The 17,949-nt window shown below is 46.3% G+C and overlaps 2 protein-coding genes across 10 annotated transcripts in view; one reads left to right on the top strand and one right to left on the bottom strand.

Moving 5' to 3' along the window:
* LOC111950065 (cdc42 effector protein 2-like) overlaps positions 1–17,949 on the top strand; it is a 140,935-nt gene that overhangs the window by 99,253 nt on the left and 23,733 nt on the right. The gene's annotated exons all lie outside the window — the stretch shown is intronic.
* LOC111951174 (signal-induced proliferation-associated protein 1) overlaps positions 1–17,949 on the bottom strand; it is a 54,194-nt gene that overhangs the window by 12,998 nt on the left and 23,247 nt on the right. For 6 of the 9 annotated variants that reach the window (XM_023969226.2, XM_023969225.2, XM_070434597.1 and 3 more), the window contains 9 exons: positions 7,669–9,073; positions 7,428–7,552; positions 7,075–7,263; positions 6,620–6,794; positions 4,608–4,711; positions 3,835–3,992; positions 2,905–3,502; positions 2,516–2,790; positions 454–840 (listed from right to left, as the gene is read on the bottom strand). In XM_023969226.2, coding sequence (XP_023824994.1) covers positions 454–840; positions 2,516–2,790; positions 2,905–3,502; positions 3,835–3,992; positions 4,608–4,711; positions 6,620–6,794; positions 7,075–7,263; positions 7,428–7,552; positions 7,669–8,809 — 3,152 coding nt within the window. In that variant the 5' untranslated portion in view covers positions 8,810–9,073. Of the gene's footprint in view, positions 1–453; positions 841–2,515; positions 2,791–2,904; positions 3,503–3,834; positions 3,993–4,607; positions 4,712–6,619; positions 6,795–7,074; positions 7,264–7,427; positions 7,553–7,668; positions 9,074–10,512; positions 10,750–17,949 lie in introns of those variants that run through there. The other 3 variants (XM_070434599.1, XM_070434600.1, XM_023969223.2) reach the window with 3 other exon arrangements.

The raw sequence follows: 17,949 nt of genomic DNA, 5'->3' as shown, positions 1-17,949 counted from the left end.
TTCACCCTCTGAATGGCACACATACACAATCCATGTCTCAATTGTCTCAAGGCTTAAAAATCTTTYTTCAACCTGTCTCCTCCCCTTCATCTACACTGATTGAAGTGGATTTAACAGTTGACATCAATAAGGGATCATTGCTTTCACCTGGATTCACCTGGTCAGTCTGTGTCATGGGAAGATTGGTGTTCCYAATGTTTTGAACACTCAGTCCAACAATTTTTTTTATGAGAGGACACGCGTTAATGTCGAGCCCCCGGATGTCAGAAAATCCTCTGAGTAAAGCAGAGATAACCTGAGCGGAGGGGTCAGCATTTTGAAACTATTTAACCATAAACGTAATTGTTTTAAACCTGGACGTTTTATGTCATTTTATGAAGCATGTCTTACCTTGTTTCAAAGTAGCCTAGCCAAAATAGGACCATGATGAGACTGAGGGTGGAGGTCACGTACCCGCCACATATGTCCCGGGAGTACTCTAAGGAGTAGCTGCGTGTTAGCTGGGAGTGGCTGATCGCCTCCATGGTCTGGTTGGGTGGGTGGTCATGCAGGGAGGTGGCCCGTAAAATAGGCAGGCTGGGTGTGGAGAAAAGGGAGCCCTGGTCCCCCTTGTCCTCCTCACCCTGTCCCRTCTCTGACGGCCTGTCCTCAGCCTCTCCTCCCTCAGCTGGTCCCTCCATAGTCTCCGCCTCCTTTCCCTCTCCCTGTTCACGCTCCTCTTCCTCCATCTCCTCCTCCTCCTCCTCCCTCTCGTCCAGTACCCARGCCTCTCCAGACTGGCCCTCCCCAGGCTTACGCTCTGCATCCTGGATGGCTTTCTGGTACAACTCTGAGAAACTCCTGGAGCCATCAGAGACAGAATATACACCGACAACATGTTATTACTGAGGAAATATTCATACTTCCCTTTTTAAGCATTCAGTTTGTTCAGGAATGATACAATCCAGTAAGCAAAATTACATTGAAAAGACGTCTTTGCCAGACGTTGAAGTTAGGTTCATTTTAGGTGCTGAATGAAAGGTGAAAATACATATTTTCCGGACATTGAAAATACGTATTTTCCGGACGTTGAAAATACAACTTTTCCCAGACGTTGAAATCAGGTTCATTTTCTGTTCTGAATGAACGTAGAAAACGCGTAATTTACAGATGTTGAAAATATGATTGGCCAAATTTCAACTGCACATACATTCTAAAGGAAGTAAGCGTTATATCACAAGAATATACTTTTTTCCCCCTGTCACATGCACTTATGTTAGCTTTTTCAAAAACTTTAAATCTGGCAAAGATGATGTTTAAAGTAGTCCAACCTACTGCATATAATAAACCAACAGACCACTTTAACTAAAATATCATTCTCAGTAACGGTTACAGAAATGTTTTTTTCTTGTTATGACTGTGATATGTTGTTGTTTATATACMTTAGTAGAATGCACTAACTGTAAGTCATTCTGGATAAGAGCGTCTGCTGAATGACAGTGTTTCCCACAGTTTGGGAAGCACTGCTGTAGAGCAAAGTAGAGTACAGTAGAGTAGAGTACGGCACGGTATGGTACAGGACAGCAGCGTTTAACTCAGTAGAGTATAGCAGAGTAAAGTTTAMTTCAGTAGAGTACAGTTAAGTTATATTGTCATATACATTATATACATTATACTGTACTATACTCTACTGTGCTATACTGTAGTCTGTGGATGTTGAAATCAATRCCGGTCCGGACCACACCAAAAAAAGTTWAAAAAATGTAAAAACACGTCTGCGTCGGTTCGTGCTTAGTGGGAGTATTCTAGAGCAGTACCTCCGAGCCAGACGGATGAGGAGGATAAAAAAAAAAAAAAACTTATGAAGAAACATGGAATCTCTTTGAAATCCAAGAAGTGTCATTCCCTATCACAAGATGTGACAACATTGTAACAGCCGCCACACTTTTTGGGGGCTGATGTTGAACAGGACTGTCAAAGCAGCATCCACTATCTCTCTAGATATTTCCACTAGCCAGTTTGACAGGTATGTGGTAAGCAAAGTTGTGAAGCTAATATCCTGTTAAGTGTTCCCTTTCCTCKATCTGAGCAGTTCCTCCTTCACCAGGCTGCAGTAACACTGGAACACTGGCGATCTGGCGGACATTAAAAGGATGTAGAGGGTTCAGCTAACAGCCACTACCTGGGCCACTATCATTAGAGGCCATTAGAGCCATTGATTGGTGGTTAGCCAGTTGGTGGGATACTGACTACAGCACGCCATAAACAACAGCTGTAACCCTGGCATGGTGCCTCCCTGGCCTCCTGAATGAATCTGTTCCCCTCAGCCCTCCCTCCTCCTCCTCCTTTAACCCCTCATCCCCTCATCAACATTACTCTTCACCTACCACACTACTAAAACTCTTTACAACCCTGACCCCCATCCCTCTCTCCATATCTGCCTCTCCCCTAATCCTTGCCATGTTACCCTCCCCTCCCCTCCCCACTGTCCTCTATCCCCATCCATCTCTCACTCCCCCTCACCCCCCTCTCTGACCTGCGGGGCTTGCCGTTCTCGTCTGGAGGGATGACGGTGATGTGGATCTTGTGGGCAGTGCGGAGCAGTCTGGCCCTCTCCTCCGGCCCCAGGTGCACCAGGGCGTGACCACACAGCCKCACCACCCGCGCCCCCAGCTGCAGACCCCCACTCTCCGCATAGCCAAACCGCTGCAGGTCCGTCACAAAGCCCTCCTCGCTCATCAGGAAGCCTGGCTGGCCCACCCCATCACGCAGCGGGGTCACCTCCCGCGCCTCGCAGCCCCGCGTCACCAGCTGAAGACAACAACAGGACACAGTGAGTTGAATACAGTTATGTAACATCGGAAGAGAAACCATGATGCGATAACACAATATTGAGCAGTGGTGTTTGAAAGCCTTCCCACTCACCTCTAGTCTCTGCACCATCTCCCGTATCTCCTCTGCCTGGCTGTCCATCACACTGATTGACACTGCCTCCCCCCTCTCATAGAAGATATCCAGGCAGGCCCTGCTGTCTGTCAACGCCTTCCAGCCAATYACGTCGCGGCAGCAGCAGTTGAACACCACCCTCCGTGTGTATCTCTCGATCAGCACCACTGATTCAGCTGAAACCCCCAGTAGACAGGGCAGCTTTTGTCCTCCTGTCTCCTCCTCATTCCCACTGGTGGCCCTCACAGCCCAGACTAGCGCCCCAGCACTGTGCAGCTCTGCCCCYTTGGCCCCCTTCAGTTTGTCTTTGCGTTTGCCCCCCAGGGACAGCAGGGGGAACTTGGTGGAGGAGTCGATTGGCGTGGTGGTCACGTAGTTCTCTGCCAGGTCCTTCAGGTACTCCTGTCGTGTACGCGTGGCCATGGAGCGGAACTTCTCCGCCTTCTCGGCAGCGTTCTCAGCGTTCACCGCCTTGGCCAGCAGGAAGTCTCTGAAGGCAGGGGAACGGGGGAATCGAGCACCCGTAGGGAACAGAGGCCCAAATAACGGGATGTCTTTGGAGCGTGTCACCGCCACCCTGAGATAGAGGGAGAGAGAGAGAGAGAGAGAGAGAGAGGGAGAGAGAGGAGGTGGAAAAGTATAGTCAACAACAACAGCAGAGGGGAAAGGAGAGAGTGTGTTAGGGTTTAAACATCATAGAAAAATTAATCCAGCCTCATAATCAGTCTTGCTAAACAGTCATAGTTTTGATTCCCTGGTAAGTACAATATGATAACAGTGAACATGTTGTTACACAGTTCTTACACCTGTAATCTCTGATTGATAATGCTGAAAGAAAATAAACCAACTGAGGCAGTTGTGGAGCAGCCAGGTACAGTGGTAGAGCAGGAGAGAAGGTTATTTTCTCACCTGTAGTAGGTATGGTCAGAGCAGGACTGTTCCACCTGGACGATGATGAAGACATGTTGGAAATGGGAGCGGATGGCCTTAGGAGTGAAGGGCAGAGCCCCTGGCTCCTGGAACACTATGGTCACTATGTCATTCCCAATGTGCCTCTTCCTCAGCAACTACAGTACCAGAGAGAGAGAGAGGGGGAGGGGGGTTAGAGGTAGTCAAGAGAGCTGTTAATACATTTTGGTTATTTGATCCACTAATGATCATGTGCAGTTAGCTACTCCACCAGAAGAGCTGACAGATGTGAGCGTCTCCCCAGCCTGACTGCCAGCCAAACAGACAGAGTGGCAGTAGCTCACTATCTATAGTGTATGGGCAGACACAGCATGCTTTTAGAGTGTGAGTTGGACATAGAGACGCAGAGGAACAAGTCATTTGCCTGCCGTGCTTGTTGTGCGACATTCCTCAAGCGGGGAGGCCTTCATTTGAATATGGGGAAATGTGTAGGTTTTAAAACCAAAGAACAATGTTACCATAAACACAGAATCAAGAAGATTATTTTTCATACATTTTCGCGAGGGATGCTGCTTATTCTCTTCAATATTTGCCCCAAAAATACCTAACTATGCCTAAGAAACTCCGTTTCTGATCATTTTCGATGAAAAAGGACTTTCTAAACAACCATGTTATCACATTATCATTACAAGGGCTTCAAGTTGTCTGACTGCGTTTCCTTAGTGTCCTGTAAAGCAGTGTGTAGTGTGTATGTGTTGTGTGTTGTTTGTTACCTGTTGTGTGTTGTTGGCCGTGTAGGGCAGCATGGTGGACACATGGAACATCACCTCATAGTCCTGGTAGCGCGTGTAGAGGGACTGGATCCCCGTGGAGTCCGCTGTATGCACACACACGCGCGCACGCGCACAGAAAGGTTTACACACGTCGCTATCAGCCTCGTAGCTAACAGAGTGAGAGACAGTCTCCAGATCGTTTTTTTAGTCTGTGTTTACACTATCAGTCTGACTTTAGGTGCTGAGATTACACAGTGATAGACAGTATTAAGATAGAGGACACACACAGTGACTATACAGCTTCTCCCAATACTGCTACAATTACACAGTGTTAGATAGTGTTAATCTTATGTGCTTACTAACCCCTGATGCCCTGTGACTCAATATATACAATGAACAAAGAATGTAATGCAACATGCAACAATTTCAACGATTTTACTGAGTTACAGTTCACATAAGGAAATCAGTCAATTGAAATAAATAAATGAGKCCCTAATCTATGGAATTCACGACTGGGAATACAGATATGCAACTGTTGGTCACAGACACCTTAAAAAAAGGTAGGGACATGAATCAGAAAGCCAGTCAGTATCTAGTGTGTCCACCATTTGCGTGACACATCTCCTTCGCATAGAGTTGATCAGGTTGTTGATTATGGCCTGTGGAATGTTGTCCCACTCYTCTTCAATGGCTGAGCGAAATTGCTGGATATTGGTGGGAACTGGAAAACGCTGTCGTACACGTCGATCCAGAGCATCCCAAATACGATCAATGGGTGACATGCCTGGTGAGTATGCAGGTCATGGAATAACATTTGATTTGATTTGATTTGGAAGAACTGGGACATTTTCAGCTTCTAGGAATTGTGTACAGGTCCTTGTGACATGGGGGGGTTGTGCATTATCATGCTGAAACATGAGGTGATGACGGAGGATGAATGACACGACAATGGGCCTCTGGATCTCGTCACGGTATCGCTGTGCATTCAAATTGCTATCGATGAAATGCAATTGTGTTCGTTGTCCGTCGCTTATGCCTGCCCATACCATAACCCCACCGCCACCATGGGGCACTCTGTTCACAACGTTGACATGAGCAAACCGTTTGCCCACACAACGCCATACATTTACATTTTTACATTTAAGTCATTTAGCAGACGCTCTTATCCAGAGCGACTTACAAATACACGCTACGCTGTCAGCCATCTGCCCGGAACAGTTGAAACCAGGATTCATCTGTAAATAGCACACTTCTCCAGAGTGCCAGTGGCCATCGAAGGTGAGCATTTGCTCACTGAAGTCGGTTAAGAAGCCGAACTGCAGCCAGGTCAAGACCCTGGGGAGAACGACAAGCACGMAGATGAGCTTCCCTGAGACAGTTTCTRGTAGTTTGTGCAGAAATTATTTGCTTGTGCAAACCCACAGTTTCATCGGGTGTCCAGGTGGCTGGTCTCAGACCATCCCGCAGGTGAAAAAGACAGATGTGGAAGTCCTGGGGCTGGTGTGGTTACACGTGGTCTGCGGTTGTGAGGCCGGTTGGACATACTGCCAAATTCTCTAAAACAACGTTGAAGGCGGCTTATGGTAGAGAAATKAACATGACATTCTCTGGCAACAACTCTGGTGKACATTCCTGCAGTCAGCATGCCAATTGCACACTCCCTCAAAACTTGAGACATCTGTGGCATTGTGTTGTGTGACAAAACTGCACATTTTAGAGTTGCCTTATATTGTCCCAACACAAGGTGCACCTGGGTAATGATCATGCTGTTTAATCAGCTTCTTGATATGCCACACCGTCAGGTGGATGGATTATCTTGGCAAAGGAGAAATGCTCACTAACAGGGATGTAAACAAATTTGTACACAACATTTGAGAGAAATACGCTTTTTGTGCGTATGAACAATTTGGGGGATATTGGGACCAACACTTTACATGTTGCATTTATATTTTTGTTCAGTATATATCCTGCCTGTAGATAACGTGTAGATAGTATGTATGTGCAGTGCTCACTCTTGGTGTCCAGCTGAGCGCGGTACTTCTCCCAGCCTTTCAGCTTCACTCGCTCCCCCAGCAGGTCCAGGAACTCCTCGAAAGCCGGCCCGGAGCTCTCGTTGTTGTACATGTCCTCCTCAGAGCTCTGGCCTGCACGGCAGTACATCACCCCCACCTTCCTCTGGAAGTTCAGCTGGAGAGAGAGAGAGAGAGAGAGATTTTCATCAACTATTGTGTTTTTGCTAATAACCATGGCAGCCAAAAACTTTTAGAATAGATGCACTGTACCTCTCTGAATGCCTGTTCAAGTTCAAGTGATAGTATCAAAATGGACAGATCAGACACATTTCTCTGTAGACTGCTCCATAAGAGGTTAACGTGAACCATCTAAAAGAGTATCCTGATGGATCTGACATCTTATTGGCCATGCGCAGGACACTGAGAGGGGTCAACCCAGGGTGGGTCCTACTCACCCCCTGTTCGTCCAGCTTGAGCAGGGTGTCTCGGACCTTGGGCGAGGTGGAGGCCAGACGCAGGCAGTGGAGGTTGAGCTCAGGGATGATRAACTCCAGGAGCCTCTTAGGAGACAGGCCGCGCGGGGTGGTGTGGCGGGCCGCTGACGGCACGGACTCCTCCAGGATGGAGCCTCGCAGAGTCTTCAGCTGGGAGGCAGGGACAGTCCCGAGGGGTGTGAGTAGATGGACAAATGTGTGCGATAATAGTAAGTATGGGTATGTGTGAATGGCGGTATGTATTCAGAAAAGGATCTAGAAGTCTGTCAATACTGTATACTCATATTGACCTTGAATGTGTAGTGTAGACTGACCTCAGTGGTTCTGAAGATGATTCTGTAGTTATACTGAGCTCCACTGGACCCCTCCTTCTCCTCTCTACGGAAGCTGATGGCCACTGGACCCAGTCGGTCATCTATACCAAAGAAGTTCTGATGATCTGAGGAGTGGAAAKAAATATCCCTGTAACACCGTTGTTGACGAACACAAACAGCCTCAATCATTTATTGAGGTAAAGCAAACATGATCTTTCACACACACCGATGCAGCACTCACCTTTCATGTAGAARTATTTGCGGTAGTAGTGGGCTCCCAGGTCTGCGTGTTCTATGAAGTAGTTGCTCTTGCCCTGCTGTTGGAYGTGGCTCTCTCTGGGTTCCTCCAGTACTGACACTGCATCGTTGGGGTTCCTCAGGCTCAGCCACAGGCACCCTCTTCCCTGCGTATGCCCCAGGCCCGCCCGCTCCTCACCCCCCATCTCGTTACGGAAGTGGGGGCAGCTGAGCAGCAGCTCGTTGTCGTTCCCATCTCCCTCGTCCAGCAGACACTGGTCAGGGTCCTCCACAGCCCCACCACCACTACCCCCACCCTGCGAGGGGGAGGAGGGTGTGGCCTGGGTGAGGGGGCGCATCGTTGAGGCGGCCGACGCCCCTGAGGTGATGTTCTTTTTGCGGCCGATGCTGTCTCGATTGCTGGCTGCTTCCAAGAGGTCAAACAGAATGCTCTGAACATCATAGTGAGCAAAGTTCCTGACCCAGGCTCCGCCTCCCAGGTTGTCATAAGGACCTGGTTGGGGGATCTGTGGGGGTGAAGGCTTGGCCTTCTTGCTCAGCCCCTCAGGCTTGGGGGGCTTGGCTGGTTTTGGGGTTTCTCCTGTGGGGGCGGAMAGAGCCCTGAAGAAGCCGTCTGGTTCTGGGGGTGTTGCATGCAGACCCAGCAGCAGGAAGGGGTCTTTGAAGCGGAGGGCGTTGGGGCTCAGAGCTCCCTGGTCGTCTGCACTGAGCTCCTGTGTTCCTGACAGACCTGTCTGTCTCTCCAGTGAGGAGAGGCTGCCATACTCCCTGTGCAGTACCACCCCTGAGTCCCCCTGAGCCCCGGCACCTGCCTTCTCCCCCACCACCCGTGTGGCCTTCCCTCCCACCTTACCAGAAGAGTCCAGGTCACCCAGCGTCACGTCACTGTTGCTTCTCTGCATGATGTGTCCTCGGCCCACTGACCTCAGGTTCAGACTCACACGGTTCGGGGTAGTAAGGCTCTCCCCATCTGCCCCCTCCCCGTCCCTCCTCGGGGGCCACTCCCCTGCCAGCACCCTCGCCCGTACCCCACCGTCCCGCTTAGAGTCAAAGTTGACCGTTGCCAGAGGGGGTCGCGGCCTTTGCCGGCAGAACTTGCGGAGGAAGAGGTCGTCAGACTGCATGGTGCCTCAGACTCTGACTCCAATCCTCCAACTATCTCTCCTCACTTTCCCAAACCGGATGAGTAAATAACAAAATGCAGAGGACTATTAGATGACAGTTATGTCCCACAGTCAGATACAATTATATGTTTTAAGTCTGGAAAGCGTACACCCATTCCAAGTTATTTTAGGACGTTCTCCAGCTCTGCAGATGACTACGATTCTGGTGTGCCCCAGTTTTGGTTTGGTCCAGTTTTGGTTTGGTCCAGTTTTGGTTTGGTCCTGCTGGTAGAATGTACAGAGGAGAGGAGAGTTAACCATGAGAAGAGCCCAGCTCTTTATCCCCTGTCATCCATTCTCTTTGGATGACAGGGAGGCACTGGTCACCTGTGCACAGAGACAAAACGACGGTCATTAACCTCAGACACCCATCTCCCACCCATACTGCTATTATCCTTCCTGACACCTCAGATTTCATTCAATCACTGAGGTTGTGTTCAGTGGTTGCAAATCAAACTATACACCAGTGTTTTTTAAGCCACTTTGTCAAAACATTATCCTGAAATTCGAATGCATTTCTTTTCAACAATGACGCATAGAAATCGAAATAGGCAAACAAGCAGCTCTGACGTGTGTTGTTTTGKTCTGTATTGTTTTACCTCTCAATACTTGCATTATGATTTTTTTCCCCTTTGCAAAAATAGCTGCCAAGCAGTCGTATGTGGCCCAGCACATCCCCTCTACGGAMAGTCACAATAGAACACTGCAGGAAGGGGGAGGTGGCCTTCCTGTCCTAAAACAAGTTGAGAAAAAAATAGTAATAAACATAACAATGCTAGCCAGGCTGCCAACAGAATAAGACTCCCTCTATCTATCTCATACAGTGTCTATTTTGAATACAGTAGCCTGCTGTGTGTCTAAGACAATATTCCCCTCTGAGACATTAAAGTTCATCCTCTCCTATCATATACAATCCCCAGAGAAAGCAGAAACATTCAACGCCACCGGACTTGTAAATCCACACAACCCCACACATTATCTGACATCCCAACTGTAACACAGCCTTGCTTGTTTATTTTATTTTATGGTCACATTTGCTCATAAATTGTCATATCCCACCAACTCTCTCTCTCTCTCAATAAATGCAAGTCAATGCAAGTCAATGGTACCTATATTAGCATTTTCAAAATCATGTCCAAGTCATCTATAAGCAACTCCTTTGAGTTACACAATCAATGTTGAGATACTTTAGGATGATTTGGACCAGAAGGGCAAAAATAAAAAGAGGGTCTGTACATCAAAACCTCAATTTAGTGAGGATATTAATAGTGAGATATTTGATTTATTTAATTAAAATATGACACCTAGACTTTAGCTTGTAAGAGTCAATTAAATAAAAATAACAAAATTAAACGTATAAAGTGGATTTTAACATACTAATATTCAGGGGCCATTTAGTCCCATAGAGGGAGGCTTTTTAATTGAATAACATAACAAAACAATTGTAGGATAGCCAGTACGTAAATATCTACATTTTTTTCTGTCTCGAAATTAACCAAGGTACCCTACAGGAAATGATAGAGTAAGACTTCCGTCAATAAGTGACAGGCCAGTCTATTGCTTAAATGAGGGCCACTATTCATAGGTGGCATTTCATTATCTACACTTATTCTAAACATCCTAATTCTTTCTCATTACAGACAATTTGTTTCAGGTTAACTCACAGGCGAAAATAGGTTGTTTTCAAATGAATTGCCTCGGTTCCTGGCATCCCCTTTCTTTGTTCCCTTCTCTCTGGTAAAATTGACGTCAATCATACGATATCGGAAACCAGTTGGTCTTTAATACAAATATTAGATTCTTCTTCATTCTAAAGGCAGCTTCCTGTCTCGCTATTTCTCATGCATCTCCTGTCTCGAGATGATTTGCAGCCTCGAGAGCAGGTGCAGCGACGCAGCTCACACGCATGTTTCCCGGTGCGCGTTAGCACAGAATGCTGCAGAGATGTTGAGGTGACTGGTGAGTGAGGGAGTAATCTCTCTCTCTCTCTCTCTCTCTTGCTCTCTCTGCCTCTGCACAATTGAATGTAAATAGTTACTCCAGATATTGACTGAATATTGGAGAATTGCAATTTACCTTCTGTCCCCATAACGGAACAATCCCCTTGTGCCTGGTTGCAAAGATACAATATTTTAGACCATGGTGGCATGTAAACATGACAACATGTTTGGACATGCTTTCTGACATTTCTCAAGCTATGTACTGGATGTCCTTAACCACAGCAACTCACTCTGATATATTTTCTGGATAATATCAATTTCTTCAGTTCTTTGAAAGTTTTTTTTTACTGAAGCAAATCAGGTTAAGAGACGTGTTCAATGACAGGCAGCAGCTTCCATCTCCCTGCTGGTACCAAGCCCAGMCACTTACTTTCCATCCAAGGTCTCTGAATCTCCCAGCATAGTGTCCGGACTTGTGGGAGTCAAGATGAAACAATGTGTACTCTGAAGGTGATAGCTGGGTATGCAAAATAGTTTAGGATAGAATTCTTTGAAATACTGTATTTTGTCTGAAATTAGAAAAAGGACTACAGCATTTGTGTGTWCTTTGAATACACACTGAGCATGTATGGAGTGGCTGTACATCCACTGTATAGCCATGCGTTCCCCCTGGAGCCACTCGATAGTTCCCTGGTGCTTTTAGTGAACCAATGACAGATTGATTGTAAGCACGCAATCAACAATATCAAAAGCTGCATGCATCCACAACAAGTGGCCATTCATTTAATTCATCTCTTTTAACAACACAATAACACATGCTAAATATTTGATCAATCCAGTCTCTGTTTTCAGTCTCATGCATTATAAATTGATTGCCAGCTTACAGTAAAGCTGGAAATGCAGTGGTTTAGTCAAAACCATATAAATGCCTGCAGAGGAACCTGCCCTGCAGTCAAATCCTTCTACTCCCATGTTCTGTGGGTCGACAAAGATCAGGGCCTACCCTAGCCTTTTGGGGGCCCTAGGCGGGACATACGGTATACTAAAGTAAGGAGTCAGACTGATAAAGGGAAGCTTTAACTAGTCCAGTACTGTATGTGCTGTTCTCTAACTGCCCAGTGAGACTTCTGGTTCAACTACGCAATAGGGGTCTACGGTGACCACAGCTTCCTCCTCATGTCACTTCTGTGCATAGCTGCAGAGGTTCACTTCTCCATCCTCCACAGACTACTATCCAACATGTCTGGTGGTTTCTGTGTCTAACAGGGTAACGAGTGACTCTGTTGACTGTATTAGTTATAAAAACAAAGTTATAGCGAGAATTGTCCCCCCACCCTAAAGGCCATGTGAACTAACATAGTTCTGCGGTCACATCTGTCACTTCCTATATTATTGTTAGATCTGCATTTGTGCTTTCGTTCAAACAAAAGGTAGAGCACAGGATGTAAGTTTTGCAACTTTATAGAAAATTGGTTAATGTTTTTCATTTGAAACACCTAAAGGGACATTTAAAAAAAAAAAAATCTACTTCATATTCATAATTTCCAGCACCACCCCAACAACACTTATGTTCCTCTATATCTTTTATTACAAAACCTAGAAACGTGCACATTTCACAAATGTTGATGTTGGGGTGGTGCTGGAGATGATGAATTTGAAGTTGAAAAATTGTGAAATGTCCCTTTAAGAGATCAATACGCATACTTCACTATATTGTACGTATAAAGTTCATATTACAGTAAATCACAATAACCGACAAATTACAGTATTTTTCCTCTTCTATCAAAAGATTAAGCAAAGAGGGATTACCCAAAACAGGCAGCCAGGGKATTAAAGGGCTCTCCAGGACTTTCTGAAGATTGGGAGCGTTCATCRTGACAGTTCAGCGGGCCCACTTCACAGTCCACACATCCTCTCATGAAACCAGAGAGCAGAGCAGTCTCAGTGCCYCGGAAGCCAAACCAGGCATGCACTGCCTCACTACATCATTAAGCTAGGACACTGGTGTTTGATGCAGTGTCTAACCATGCTGATAAAACACTGCTAGCTGTGAGTGGCTGCTAATGATCTCAGATCTCTGCCTCTATCCCGAGTATCTTGGCTCTCTGTGTGACCTGTGTTGAACCAGTCATTCTATCAGGACTGTGCTGTCAGCCCCTTGGTACTTTAGCAGACTCAAATACACTCCCATTCATTTAACMMAGGTATTTAAAATGGTATTTGAAATAATTTATTTGAACACAGGTCTGTGTTGGGCTCATGTTTTCTAGTGTCTTTCACAAGCTCTGCTCTGACCTCAGTGCTTCGGAGGCATGAGTGTTCAGCGCAGTGGGGTTTCCATCCTGTTTGGTGTACATGCTAGACCCAGGACAAGGCTCCAGGGTGTGTGCTGTCCGGATGTTACTATGAAAAGGGAGTCATAGGGCCGYCATGTTTCCTGGACACTTTTCTTTTTGCACCATCTCTGACCCCTCCTCCCTTTCGAGACTGCGTCCTGTACAGCAGGAAGTGATGTCACATGCATCCTGACCTTATTAACCCTCAGAGGAAGGGTGTCATCATCATATCTCCCCCTCCCATCATGGCTAACTGGACTGTTGTATCAGAGAGAGACCAGGCAGCCTTCAGCCTACCAACCATAAGTCTCTGTTCAACTCCTGACCTACATCTCACATGAAGATTACATCTGATGCGTTTTTAAGCTCCTTCTCATCAGCAAATCKTTTTGAGGGGGAAAAACAGCAACAACAAAAGCATTTATGAATAAATGAAATGATATATTGTATTTGGTGTAGCCTACAGTAGGGTACATGCTTGAAATGTATTTCCTTCAGGCCCAGCTCTGGGGAAAAAAGCTCACCATAGGCAGTCATTCAATGTGATCAATGACCAGGATTGGTATCCGCCCCATGGCCATATCAGACCTATCAGGTGCTAAACTGTTTCTTTATGGAAGGTTTCAGTAGACGTCTAGGTTTACAGATCCTTGATGGGCTCATAGATTCTATTGTATGTTACTATCTCTGTTGAAGATGAAACTACTTCCTTATGAAAGGTTTCGTAGGCTCTAGGTTTTACAGATCCTTGATGGCTCATGATATATTGTATGTTACTATCTCTGTTGAAGATAGAAACTGGTTCCTGTGTATAAACAGCTATATGCCGTTACTGACGACGCAATCTGCCGTTGAAAATATCTGGCTCCCCTGATCTGTTTCTGTTTTTGGCTCATGGTTCTCACCGCACATGTGGGATTAAATGATCTCTTGAAATTGGGAGCAGGACAGATTACTATGATAACTCAAACCAAAGGCCATCAGAGAGTATGTATTTCTGTACTTCTGGAATGATTTCAAAACCCTCATTAGAACTGCAGAGAAGTGCGATACGATAACAAGGATTCCAAGCATATACGTGTCACAGACCTCAGGCAACATCGTGTGTTATACAATTTTCCTATTGCATACTAGTATCTTATGCTGATCACGAGTACTACCAGCTCTGCACCTCTGTCCGCCAAATCACAGTACTGCCACCAGCTCTGCAACCTCTGTCTCCAAAAACAGTACTGCCATCAGCTCTGCACCTCTGTCCTCCAAAACACAGTACTGCCACCAGCTCTGCAACCTCTGTCCTCCAAAACACAGTACTGCCACAGCTCTGCACCCTCTGTCCTCCAAACACAGTATGCCACCAGCTCTGCAACCTCTGTCCTCCAAAACACGTTGCCCCAGCTCTGCAACTCTGTCTCCAAAACACAGTACTGCACCAGCTCTGCAACCTCTGTCCTCCAAACACAGTACTGCCACAGCTCTGCAACCTCTGTCCTCCAAACACAGTACTGCCACCAGCTCTGCAACCTCTGTCCTCCAAAAACACAGTACTGCCCCAGCCTCTGCAACCTCTGTCCTCCAAAACACAGTATGCCACCAGCTTCTGCAACCTCTGTCCTCCAAAACACAGTACTGCCACCAGCTCTGCAACCTCTGTCTCCAAAACCACAGTACTGCCACCAGCTCTGCAACCTCTGCCCTCCAAAACCACAGTACTGCACCAGCTCTGCAACCTTGTCCTCCAAACACAGTACTGCCACCAGCTCTGCAACCTCTGTCCTCCAAAACACAGTACTGCCACCAGCTCTGCAACCTCTGTCCCCCAAAACACAGTACTGCACCAGCTCTGAACTCTGTCCTCCAAACACAGTCTTGCCACCAGCTTGCAACCTCTGTCCCTCCAAAACACATAACTGCCACCAGCTCTGCAACCTCTGCCCCAAACACAGTACTGCCACCAGCTCTGCAACCTCTGTCCTCCAAATCCAGTACTGCCACCAGCTCTGCAACCTCTGTCCTCCAAAATCACAGTACTGCGCACCAGCTCATGAACCTCTGTCCTCCAAACACAGTACTGCCACCAGCCTGCAACCTCTGTCCTCCAAACACAGTACTGCCACCAGCTCTGCAACCTCTGTCCTCCAAAACACAGTACGGCCACCAGCTCTGCAACCTCTGTTCCAAAACACAGTACTGCCACCAGCTCTGCAACCTCTGTCCTCCAAATCACAGTACTGCCACCAGCTCTGCAACCTCTGTCCTCCAAATCACAGTACTGCCACCAGCTCTGCAACCTCCTGTCCTCCAAATCAAGTACTGCACCAGGCTCTGCAACCCTCTGTCCTCCAAAACACAGTATCACCAGCTCTGCAATCCTCTGTCCTCCAAATCACAGTACTGCCACCAGCTCTGCAAACCTCTGTCCTCCAAATCAAAGTACTGCCACCAGCTCTGCAACCTCTGTGCCTCCAAACACAGTACTGCCACAGCTCTGCAACCCTGTCCTCAAATCAAGTACTGCCACCAGCTCTGCAACCTCTGCTTCCAAATACACAGTACTGCCACCAGCTCTGCAACTCTGGATCCCTTCCACAAAACCACAGTGACTTGCCACCAGTCTGCAACCTCTGTCCTCCAAATCACAGTGATTGGTGATTACGATACGTTAGTGCCTAAATCGAGTATTATGGATGATTGATTTAGGAAAATTGAGCTAATTAACCGTGTTCTCACTGTGCCCAGCAGCCAATCCCAGGGCCTGTTATTGATCCCAGCTCTGCCTGATACATTTGGATTCACACTGCATAACTACCATGTCATTGGAAACACAAAACGGGTTTCAAAGACTAAAAACAGCCAGTGGGTGTGTTATTGCACACAAAATTGGTTTCAGGAAATAAAGTAATCCCAATGCTGCTACTCCCTCACACTTCCTCCAATCACCCTTCATCCTTCCCCTCTGCTTCTGCCCGCTGAGTAGGGTCTGGGCCAGGTCCAGAGACTGCTAAGTGATTGGTTCTGGCACACTCCTTTTGTCCCACATTCTATCTCGGTTTTTATTTATTTCATAGAGTTAGCAGATGTCTGTCTGAGTTGTTGGTCTCCAAAAACCCATYGTTCCTCTACTCAATAGATTGACTTAGAGTAGAGGTTAGCTGTCAAGGTGGCAGAGGGGAAGGAGGGAAGTGGAAAGGTTCTTAGGACCACCCTGTACAGGATCACATGATCGCATCCCAGAGGTCAGATGTTGATCTGAGGAGTGGCAATTGACAGATGATAGCATGATGGTAATGAGGACAACAGGTAGTCTCCCTGACTGCTTCTGGCACGTCTCCAGGCTGAGTCACAGCAGTCAGTGGGAGTGCAAATACACGACCCTCCCTGCCTTCCATACATGCTTCTTATCACTTCCCAACCTACCTTCCTACCCTCGTGAGTTTAAAGTATATGTCACACTGGACACACAAAGGAAGTTAAAAAAAAATTATTGTCACCTCTCATTTCCAATGTCATTTTGCTAAGCCTTTAATGTCACCTTGCAGAATGTGTTTGGCTGTGTGTCCTCCAGCGGGGGACCTTGTGACAAAGTGTACTGGGCATCTGTTTCTGCTGTTGGTCTGTGGAGGTCAAGCCCACCTTTAGGCTGTGCTGATGTTAGCATCTGCTGAAGACAACTAAAAACAGGTTCATTTTGAGAGGAGGCTGTCCTCCCGCAAATCTGTCCTTCAGAAATGGAACATATGTCTGTCGTGCTATCAATTATTAATGAGGGGGAAAAGAGGGGGCTAGAGTTAGACGGTGTTGAATAATTCATGAGGCAGACCCCCAAGCCCACTCTCTGACCATGGGACTTGGACCTGGGCCGTCCAAAACATCAGCCATACCCTTAGCTTTGTTATCACAAAGAACTGTACATGGAATTGTGTACTGCCATATCGTGTGTGTCTGTGTGACTTCTATAAATACGTGTGTGAGAAAGCTCCAATTTAGTCATCTCACAGTTGAAGTCTGAAGTTTTGGATTCGATACTGTAAAACAGTCTCAGTTCTTATGAGTCCCTTCCTCTTTGGAAATCTCTGATACCAAAGAAGCGTTTGTGTGTGTGTGTGTGTGTGTGTGTGGTGTGTGTGTGGAAACAAAAGTATTTGCCAGTTTTACTGTTATTCTGATCATTGATAAAACATATTGCATCTGTGTTTTACCATGCTTATTGAAACATATAAATGTACAATATGTCATGAACTAAGCATGTTTAAATCTGATGTTACCTCCTATTTCAGTGAAAGGCAGAAAGAGGAAGTTGGTTCAGAAATGGCTCTTTCTATAACATTGTCTGTGCATCTAACCCTGACTTCCTCTTTTACTGAAACTACCAACTAAAAGAGTTATGATCAGGGGCGTAGGAGCGACTCTGACATGGGGACACATTTAGCTAAACATAAGTTCACACCTCACACATGGTTATGGGCTTAAAAAGGGGCAGGCTCCAGGATATAAATAAAAAATTAAATAAAAAGGTTTTAACCTCTCTTGGGTACGTGAGAYGTTAGCGTCCCACCTCTTCAACAGCCAGTGAAACTGCTGGGCACCAAATTCAAATACAGAAATACTCATTATAAAAATTCAGAAAACAAAACATATTTTACATAGGTTTAAAGATTAACTTCTTGTGAATCCAACCACGGTGTCAGATTTGATTTCCATTATATCTCTATTTTCTGACTTGTGTAACTCTTCTTACTGGCTGTTAGCTGTTGTAATGATTTGTCTGCTGGCTAATGTTCCTCAAATAATCGTAAGGTAATGCTTTCGCGTAAAAGCATTTTTA

Source organism: Salvelinus sp. IW2-2015, linkage group LG23 (genome assembly GCF_002910315.2).
Source record: "Salvelinus sp. IW2-2015 linkage group LG23, ASM291031v2, whole genome shotgun sequence".
NCBI lineage: Eukaryota > Metazoa > Chordata > Actinopteri > Salmoniformes > Salmonidae > Salvelinus > Salvelinus sp. IW2-2015.
The sequence above is the reverse complement of the archived record's forward strand: the minus strand, read 5'-3'. Positions and strand labels throughout refer to the sequence as shown.